Below are 10,863 nucleotides of genomic sequence, written 5' to 3'. Positions count from 1 at the left end.
TTTACACACTTCGCGTGACTAGATAGCAAATGCCTGTGCATCATTCCACTTCTACCCTTCATTTATACCACAATATTCCAGTGCCCCACTTCACCTCTACCCTTTATATATACCACTATCTTTGCCCGACTAGATATCAAATTCCAGTGCCCCCCCCCCCCTGCCTCACTTGTACTCCATGTTAGCAGCATTAGCATCTTAGTACGTCAAGTAGGTGAAACTCTCATACAAAGTAGATGCGGAGAGGATGAGAAATGGAGAAAAAAGATACACAAAGCCGTGGGAATAGGAAACAACGGGAAGAACAAAAGACCAAATGGTTGCGACAATGTAGAAATGAACTACTATTATTGATCTTCAACTGAATGGATCTGTACAGCTTCTCTGGTTTAAACTAGTGTATTGATGACCAGTGGTGAGTGTTGTAACCAGTGCCCAATGGCTCAATGCTATTTGTGTTGAATTAATTAGATCGCATTGGGAGTAATAACTAATAGTGATTACCTTCCTGTTCTCATCATGTCACACTGGGAGGTACCTGATGTAACTAGTGTGTCGGAGAAATTATATATACTTATTACGAGGTCAGTTTGATGTCTGTTGTTTGACTGGATGACAGGGCTACTTAGAGCCTGTTTGGATCGGTGTTGCCGTCTGCCAATTCAAATTTTTGTACTGTAGGTCAGTAAAGATGGATGTGATGAAACGCAAAGAAATCAAACTTGTGGGGTAACAAAACCAAATGCATGAACATAGTTCAGATCAAATTACTTAATACACTAGTAGCCCTTTAAATATACTTGTATGCGAACTTGGTGCATTTTTTCCATGTGGATTCTAAAAGTTGAGGCCGGAAGCAGTTAATCTGAAGCCAAGAGAGGAATACTCTTCATATACTCTCTCTGTAGTAAATTCTTGTTGCTCCAGCTAACATCCATTCAGTCAGATCCGAGGCATATGCTGCCCCACCGAGAGTAGGATATCTTCCTGTTAAAGCAACAGATGTTCAGAAGTTGAGGCTCCAACCATTACAAAATGCACGCTTAGCTGCTTGAGTTAGTAGGTTGGTAAGAATGTATGATTAGTTTGGATCAACTTCCATTGTTCCCATTCTAATGCAGACATTCGCACACTTGTTATGTTTAGTTTTTATCGGCTTTAAACATCATCCGCTATAATTGTATATACTGTATAATCTGCAGAGGAAATTATTTAGTTGATGAAAGGTGGTGACTTGTTTGCCTCGTCTTAATAATATGAAATAAAATAGATAGATCAAATCTGTTCTCCACAATGTACCACAACAGTCGGTACACCGATCGACGAGGCACAATATTGTAAAGATTACACTGCAGCTGCATTTCTACGAACAACAAACCGACTAGAACTAAGACACCATATTAACCACCAATAATCCACAAAACAGCTACAGCTGAATTTTTTATTTGACCACTCAGAATTCCAAACGAAACTACGGATGATAACAAAGACATTGATACTAGTAGATGATTAGCTTGCCACCAGACAGCTACAGACCCCACATAAGCAAATGACTCCAAGCTATATAAGCTAGGTTGAGCATGTTCTAGGACTTCAAAGGTGTTGTGCCATCAGAACATGCAGCTCCAGCTTTATCGCTCAAGTCTAGAGTTAAGGATTAAGGCCTGGACCTGCTGGCTCAGCTGCACCAGAAACAGAACAACAGGTTAGTTGCGTAACCCATTAAGAAATGCTTGCAATATAAGAAAATGAGTTTTACTAAGAACTACAGCCCAAACAATTAAACGCAGAGTATTTGCAAGGATGTCCATCATCCAGACAATGAAGCAAGACATGAAGTGTATCAAATATCAATGATGTGATAGGTTGATGCAAAACTATAGTGACCTTTCGAGCTACATTGAAGCTAATATTCATATATAAAAGATATGCAAACCAGTTATCTATCAACAGAGGTTTTCAACTGAGATTTCCAGTAGTCCCAAACACTACTCTAGACAACTTAGTACCTCTGACTCTCTGAGTACACTTTAGCACTGCAAATACTACATTCATCTCATTAACAAGCTTTTCATTTGTTTGGTTCAATGTTTTTCACATCAAGCAAACTTTAGGATAAGAAGTGTCTCCTTCGCATTCCAGTTTTACTACTGTAATGCTACAAAGAGTTTAAGATGAGTTTTTTAAAAGTAGTACCTGAAGCATGTGGCATGAACATGCTGCACACATCATAGAAATCGTTCCTCACAGAATCCAGTGAGTTCAGGCACCTACAAGGAAAACAGTCCAGTAACTTGTGAAACTCCTTCCCATTTGCAGCTCACGAAAGAAACGTGTTAATAATTAGCAGCTCATGAAAAAAACATGATAATAATTAAAAACTACCAAAAATGCTCATCCCATTACAATTTGCCTCCATAGTTTTTTTTCCTCTGGTAGAATTATCGTAACAGCTTATTTAGAGGTCTTATGAATATCACCCTGGAGTCCTGGACATACTTGCTTAACAAGATATACACTTGCGTCCATAGACAATAATCTAACAGAGATAAGGGGTAACTCTAACAAAGAATGACACCTTTATTTTGAAAACTTACATGTAAAAAGGTGCTTGTAACATCAATCGGAAGACTGAAACATCAACAAGTTATATGTTTATTTATTGTATAGATGTGCAATATTCAGAGAAGAAGACAAAACTTAGTTTCCCTTTTATAGCTCTAAACGCTATGATAATTGGGGCATTGCCGTCACTGTTGTAAAGAGAACCCAGCTTATCGCTTCAATTGGAAAACTGAAACATCAACAAGTTATATGTTTATTTATTGTATAGATGTGCAATATTCAGAGAAGAAGACAAAACTTAGTTTCCCTTTTATAGCTCTAAACGCTATGATAATTGGGGCATTGCCGTCACTGTTGTAAAGAGAACCCAGCTTATCGCTTCAATTTTTGTTTCTAAATATTCATGGAATAGTGTTCCTACATTTAATACAACATTAGGATATGATTAACTAGAAAATTGTACTAGCGCAGTTATATTCCTAACCCAACAAGCTCAGTGGAGTCACCCAAATCTGTGTCTCTATACAGGCTGAATAAAATGAGTAGTTTACAAAGGCAATGAACATGCAATTGCATCAAAATATACTAACACTAATAAATATGGAAATATGTTACAGTAGATGAGTAGAGCACACTAGGCCATCACATTCAGTATGGAGATTTCAGTAACACAATGAACAAAAATACCATAGTGTGACATAATGATACAAGGTACTAACCCATCTCTGCTCTTCTCCTGACAACACTGATGGAACTGAATGCAGCTGTTCTTCACTCTCTGAGCACCAATACTGCAATATGCAATAGCATACAATCAGAAAGACCCACAAAAACCGCTTTAATGAATGAAAATGAAAATTGCAGTTCTATCTCTTCACTTCAGAATCCTAAGCGAATAGATGTAGCACTATGATTATCTATACCTGAGTTAAGAGGTCAACTAAATACAACTATGAAAGCCCAGTGTAAGCAAAGCAATTTATTTCACCAGAGCATATGCAATATGAAACATTAATCCATCCAATAGAAAATATGTATAGTTTCTCTAATGAAAGTGCTAATCCACGATAAATGACTTTGAATAAGCTAGATATTTTATGAGTAAAGCGGTAGTGACTCATTGGCTTACTCCTCTGATTCCATAAGAATCACATGTATAGACCAAAAACATACATGGACTTTAACTTGATTAGGCAAGGGAACAGTTTGGGCATAATAATATTAGTTTCTAAGGATAATACTATTGATGTATATTAATAATCACACAAAGGCTAACCTTGCAAAACTATCAACTAGTTCAAATGGGATCAATTGACCTGAATATATAAGATAACTCGAGTGTACAAAACCATCCAAGTAATGTGAATGCAGCGGAACATGTTTCTCTGATCTATGTCACGGAATGTTGTGACGATAAAAGAGAGCATGATAATCCTCACCAAATTAATTATAAGAGACCCACGATGTGAAGTGCTACTCTTTGAGCCGCTTGATGTGTGCGGAACATATAATATTTGACAGATCTAAATTATTAAACATGACAATGGCTGAACAAACATGTTTCTCTGATCTATGTCATGGAATGATGTGACGATAAAATACAGTATGATAATCCTACCCAAATTAATTATAGGAGCCCCCACTTTAAAAAGGAGATGAAGTGATTCTTTGAGCCTTTTGATGTGTGTGGAACATATGATGTTTTTTTATCGATGTCGGATCATGACAATGACTGAATGGATTTTTTTTAATCGGCTGGACCACTTACCACAGTACTCATTGAGCTGTCTGGTTCATGGGAAGCAGATCATATTTGTCTGATCCAAATCATCAAACGGTAACAACGGCCAAACAATTTGTCAGATCTAAATAATATAGTAGTATAATGGCCAAACAGTTTGTCGGATGCATATCACACAACAGTACAATGGCCTAATTGTTTGTCTGACCTAAATCATAAAACAATATAACAGACAAACTGTTTCTGGAATGAAGATCATAAAACAATACAATGGCCAATCGGCTTGTCGTATCTAAATCACAAAACAGTACGACGACAAAGTTGTTCGTCGTATCTAAATCTAAATGAGTATAACGGCCAAATGGATGTCACCTCTCCCCAAATAAATGGGAAGATCTACTTGTTGAGCTGCCCAATGTGTATGGGACGGATAATTTTTGTCGGATCTATATGGTAAATCACTGCAACATGCCCAACAGATCTCAGCCCTCCACATATCGACCAGAAGTGGCACTAATACGAAAGAACATCAATATATACTGTTGAGTCGTCCAACCAATGCAGGAAATGGACCATCCTTGTCAGATCTACGACATAAAACACTACAATGATGAAACAGACCGTAATTCTCCCCCAAGATGATTGGACACCTTACCATGTATCGAGCAGGGAGCTAAACACCTAATTTGCACGTCAAGAACCGAAACAATCACGATTCCTATACTGTTGCACAATCACATACAAAGAGGACATGAAAGAAGAAGAAAAGAGCTCACCATGCACTGCTTCCCTTGAGCTCAAGCACAAAACCGCTCACCTTGTCATAGTCCACACATGGCTTGTCTCTGAAAAAACAGCAACCATATCCCCAAGCTAAAAATCAAACTAACCACTCTACACTAATGGTTGGATCACACAACACGGGCGGGCGAGCAAAGGAAAGGAAGCTTGTGTACAGCAGCTTGGCGATCTCGCCGATGATACGCTCGCCGTCCTCGCAGAAGAGTGTGACAACCTTGACGATGAAGTCTGGGGCGCTCCCTTCCTGTAGCATCTGCAGCTCCTGGAACTGATCGTCCAGCAAACCCTAGCCACCAAATAAAGACAAAACAAAACCATCAAATTCCCCGACAAATATCGCGTTACCTATCCACCTAAATGAATTTCCGCATAATTGGCACCAAAATAGTAAATAGCTTTACCGCGGCGAACATGTTGGCCACGAGGGTGTTGAGCTGGTTCAACATCGGGGCCGCCATGGCTACCCACAGCAAGGAGACTAGAGCTACCAAGGAGGAAGAAAGCTAAGCGAGGAGAGGAGAGGACAGGGAGTGAATGGATGGAGATTGGGGTTAGTAGGTGTCGTATATATAGGGGAGTTGGATTGCAAGTCCATGGCCATGGATGGCAATGGACGGCTACCCTTCCTTCTCTTTACAGCTCTCATTTATTATCTCTTTCGTCCTTCCTCATCTGAAAACTGCAACTTTTGATTATTTTCTAGATTGTTTTTTCTTATCATTTGAATGCCCTACTTGATTTGACTGGTTAGACATAGTTTCTTTGGATACCTTTTATTTTCAGAAAAAAAAATCACTACATACCTCTCATGTTCCAGCTTTTACCCATCTGTTTACAGCTAAGTGGATTTTTTTAGTAATGTAATTATTACATTACATTACTAGAGACCGAAAATGACAACAGTACTCAACAAAGCTATAAAGGTTGGCAAACACTGGCAGATAGTTAATAATACTCTGGTCCAACTGTTGGATGTTGGAGCAAAGACCAGAGAGCCTTGTTGATTTTGTCTGGATGCAATGACCGAATAGCAGAGCTTTGGCTTTCGTATTGGGATCATCTGCCTGGTCTTCGCATTGCATACAACAGCACCAGTCTTTTAATTATCTCATGAAGAATGTACTACGTCCATATATTGGAGAGGAAAGGTTAATGAATTTAGGGGTCCCCTGTTATGTCATGCTACGGCGTGTGGGAGCATACAAGAGCAATGGCAAAATTTGTAAACTACATTGATGGTGCAATCTTGTCATGTGATCATTGCTTCGAACCATGTCTTTCAATTGTTCTTAACAGTGATCTGAGGCATTAAGAAATGAAAATCTCTCCAGATAGAATTGGACTACTAGGAGTTTCTCTCGCACGGCACCAAGTGCTCCCGATTATATACCAAAGTCTGACAAAATAAGGGCATAAACTTCAATGCATAAGAGAACCAGTACCTAGCCAAAGGGGTGCTTACTTCTCATGAGGAGTTCCTGCAGCATGCCCGCAGATTTGAAAAATCCCGCATATTTAAGAGATTGCTAATACAGAGGGAGGACAATCTTTCAAGACAACCACAGTGGCCTGTGACACGAAATGTCTTGAAGTAAGATCCTAAATAAATTCTTAATAGCTCAAATACATGATTAACTATGAATAAATGGTCCATTATCTAAAGCTCTTGAGCAATACAGCAAATCAATCAATCAACTACCATATATGAATAGGCTGGATTTCATAGAGAACAAAAATTAAGACATAATTTCGTTGTCATCGTGTATGCTAACAGATAGCAAAATAAGACAATATTAAGGAAATCGTTAGCTGTTGATCGGCTGGTGAGTAGGGGATTAATAGGTGAACGGCAGTTAATCGGCCAATAAATCAGTTAATCAGATACTCAATGACCCACCAAGTAGGCATTAATCAGGCACTTAACTGATTTATCAGCCAATATTGTGGACAACGAAATAAAGTACTGAGTTGCGAACCACATCCATGCCTAAATGAAGACAGGAATAGTTCAAAAGCATACAAACCATGGAAGCAAAACATAATGTGCACAAAAATTATTAAATATGCAGGTACAGTTTGCGATCTATTCTCAGGGCAGAAAAAACCTAGACAGCCGATAATTCAGACCATCCAGTATCACATCCAGCTTTAAAAAAATTTGAAGAAAGGACTACAGTCTACAGAACACGCTCAAGGCTCAATATAGTTGTGAAGATATATTTTTTCCACCACTGAAAACAGAGTAGATGCCATCTGGAAGAGCCAGCTTGCATCAGTTAATGCCTAACTCTGTTTGCATGAAGATAGCCTGTGAATGTAACAACTTATATCAATCTAGGCAACAATTTACATCAATCTAGGCATATTGGATACCATGCTAACCGAGGGTTAATATTCTAACCATTTGCTGGTCTTAAATCACGATATAACAGATTAACAACATAGCTTCTTCCATATATACCCGCTACCTTGCCGGGCTGGGCATAAGTAGAACTACATGTAACCCTTGATTGATGCACACCAGAGGAGACTTAGTCTTTGCCAGCCGTTAATCTCTTCAAACAAAGATACTGCAGAAAGAACGCAGATTTTCAGCTTACAAGAACTAGAGCAGGGAACCAACATCCGCATTTATACAAATCTAAGACAAGCTTTTTGGGATGGAAGTAATATGATTTTCAAGAAATGATTGTATATCTTGGACCATATAGAGTTTGAGACAAAACATCCTTTCACAATTAAGCAAATCTTCATTTTGGAACTGGCGCCGCTTGCTGGAAGAATGACATGTACCAGTAGGCTGAGGAATGCCCCTCCACGTGCTTTTGCTTCCCTTAGCTGCGATCACAATCGCCTCCTTCTCTATGTTGGCTTCGCCCCTGATCCTTCCGGCACCACCTCTGAAGGGCAACACATCCAGTGCTATAGTTTTTGCACTAGAGATTTAGGACACTGAAATCAGTTAAAAACTTAAAATAGATTAGTTATCAGAGCAAAAGAAATCTACCACAATACAGTAAATAGTTACCCTCGTAGCTCCAAACAATTGGCAAACAGAGAAGCAAGCCGGCTGAATTATCCATCAACAACTCTTTGTTGTTTCTTGAAGTTCTTTGCACTCGGGGCCAGCTGATCCTAACTCTCCAATCCGCAAAATGTAGACCATAGAAACATGTCAACTTAGGTGCAGTCTAAAACGTAAGCTTTGTAGTAACATAAATAAGGATCTAGGCCTGCAGTACACTAACCTTGTGAAAAAAGTCCTGGCAATTGAACTCTAGGGCTTCCATCCATAAGATCATAAGCATATCACCCTTTAGCAAATTACAGCTAACATATATTTCAGTTACTATAATCTCAACCTTGTGGCGGGACGGTCGGCTTAGGAGCTTGAGCATCGCCTAGGTGGAGCAGTGGTGCCATTACAGGGTCCAACTCAGCACGGGAGGGAGGGTTACGGCCTGCCCTCGACGGAACGGCAGCACGGCCCGTTGGCGGTAGAGAACGCGCTCTGCGCGTGCCAGGCCACGGCGACGGTGCTGCATGCGTGCGCTGGCAAGGAGATGGCCACGCGGAGCTACCAGGAGGGTTGGGCGGCGCCGAACGGCGTTCTGCCGCGGTGTTGCCCCCTGTCGGCCGTTACGGTGGTTCTGCCGCCGCAAAGCACGCCGGCGCAGGCGGCCCAGGGCGCCACCGACGCCAGGAAGGCGCCGAGCGCGCGTGTGAACATCCGGACAAGAGGGAGGGGCTGCAAGCATCGAGCCAAATGCACAGTGGGCATGTGACTGAAGTTTTGTCGGGGAAACGACACTGAAACTCTGAATTTACTGAATATGAACAAAAACAGTGCATGCCAAGTGTTCGACAGAATTATTCTGGCCTCTAGGGATTTTTCCTTGAGCTGATTTTTGGTGGAGTGGTCTCTCATTGCAACTAGAGCTTGTCTGAATTTTGGTGGAATTTTTGGGGAAGTGTAGATATGAATTTCACCAAATTTGGCAAATCTGGTCCAAACTTGCAGTGAGTGAAATTTGAAAATTTTGAAAAGAAGAAGAGTGGATCAAGAGGGTTCTAGGTTGTGGGTACTAAGGACTATCCAGGGGAGTTGGTTTGGGCTCAAGGATCAAAGGCATTAGGGTACTTGCTTTGTAAATCCCTTAGGTTCAAATGAAAAGACAGAATTATTTTGGAAAGAGAAATAATTGGAATAAAATCCAAAAATGGATTTTTTTTTAGTTCGGACAGAAAGTTTGGGTTGTTTCAAAGTGGATGGAGAGGTTTTGGGAGGTCTCTCCACATGAGGCAAAATAAAATCATGGGTGGTTCCAAAATGAGAGAAGCCCCAAAAACTCCTAGGGTTTTCCTTTTAAATGAAAATAATCAAATTCAAAAAAAATACACTTGAGAGGAGAAGAATTCAGAAGAAAAGTTTCCATAATTCAAACACCCAATTTGAAAAGGATGTAAATGAAAATCCTTGCCAAAGGTGAAAGTTTTTAAGAGAGAGGTTTTCTGAAAAAAAAATTAAATGGCCTCTCTTCAAAAACCAACAAGGTTTTTGCTAAAAACCAAAAGAAAATTTTGGAGTGTCACAACACCTACCCCCTTAGGAAAAATCTCATCCCCGAGATTTCAGCTGATCCTTAAATAAGTGTGGATGCTCTGCCCGAAGAAAATCCTCTCTTTCCCAAGTTGCTTCACTTTCGGTGTGATTGCTCCACTGAACTTTGAAAAACTTGATGGTTTTCTGTCGGGTCCTCCTTTCAGACTCCTCTAATAATTTTACTGGACGTTCCCGATAGGTGAGGTCTGGCTGCACGTCAATGTTCTCATGGGATACTTGTTTCTCTGGTTTGCTTACGCACTTCCTTAATTGGGAGACGTGGAACACGTTGTGGATGTCGGACAATTCTTCGGGCAAGTCTAACTGGTAAGCTACCGTGCCTCTTCGTGTCACTATGCAGAATGGTCCAATGAATCTAGGTGCTAAATTCCCCTTAATCTTAAACCGTTGCAGTCCCCTCATAGGTGATACTCGTAGGTACACAAATTCACCGGGTTCGAATCTGACCTCACGATGTTTCCGATCGTAATAACTCTTCTGTCGGCTTTGAGCGGTCTTGAGTCGGTCCCTGATTAGCTTGAGCTTTTCCTCGGCTTCTTTGAGCATGTCTGGACCGAAGATACGGCTGTCACCGGTCTCTGACCAATTTAGCGGGGTACGGCATCTCCGCCCGTACAAGGCTTCAAAGGGTGCCATTTGCAGGCTGGCCTGGTAACTGTTGTTGGATGCAAACTCGGCGTATGGTAGGCTTTCCTCCCAACTGGTCCCATAGGTGAGGACACATGCTCTCAGCATGTCTTCTAAAATTTGGTTTACGCGTTCAGTTTGTCCATCAGTTTGAGGATGGTATGCTGTACTGAAGGCCAGTTGAGTTCCCAGAGCCTGTTGTAGATGACCCCAGAACCTCGAGACGAACTGAGTGCCTCTGTCGGATATTATAGTCTTCGGGACTCCATGCAGACAAACTATACGGGAGAGATAAATCCTGGCAAGCCTCCGAGTGTTGTGGGTCGTCTTCACTGGAATGAAATGTGCCACCTTGGTTAATCTATCGGTGATGACCCATATGGCATCATTCCCGTGTCGTGACCGAGGTAGTCCGACAATGAAATCCATCCCTATTTCCTCCCATTTCCACTCAGGTATTTTGCTTGGTTGCAGTAGTCCGGCTGGTCTTTGATGTTCAACTTTT

At 40.8% G+C, this 10,863-nt stretch overlaps 1 protein-coding gene across 1 annotated transcript; it reads right to left on the bottom strand.

Moving 5' to 3' along the window:
* Positions 1 to 1,252: 1,252 nt before the first annotated feature.
* Positions 1,253 to 5,883, bottom strand: LOC147963257 (histidine-containing phosphotransfer protein 1-like). Its single transcript, XM_087527008.1, has 6 exons — positions 5,509 to 5,883; positions 5,263 to 5,393; positions 5,083 to 5,151; positions 3,285 to 3,356; positions 2,197 to 2,270; positions 1,253 to 1,682 (listed from the first exon to the last, which is right to left on the bottom strand). The coding sequence occupies exons 1-6, from the start codon at positions 5,563 to 5,565 to the stop codon at positions 1,651 to 1,653; spliced, it is 435 nt and encodes a 144-aa protein (XP_087383134.1). The 5' UTR covers positions 5,566 to 5,883; the 3' UTR covers positions 1,253 to 1,650.
* Positions 5,884 to 10,863: the final 4,980 nt, after the last annotated feature.

The sequence above is a fragment of the Triticum urartu genome, chromosome 6A (assembly GCF_056163025.1).
Source record: "Triticum urartu cultivar PI428250 chromosome 6A, HENAU_Tu73, whole genome shotgun sequence".
Lineage (NCBI taxonomy): Eukaryota > Viridiplantae > Streptophyta > Magnoliopsida > Poales > Poaceae > Triticum > Triticum urartu.
Note: the sequence above shows the minus strand (reverse complement) of the source record. Positions and strands in the feature narration are given on the sequence as shown.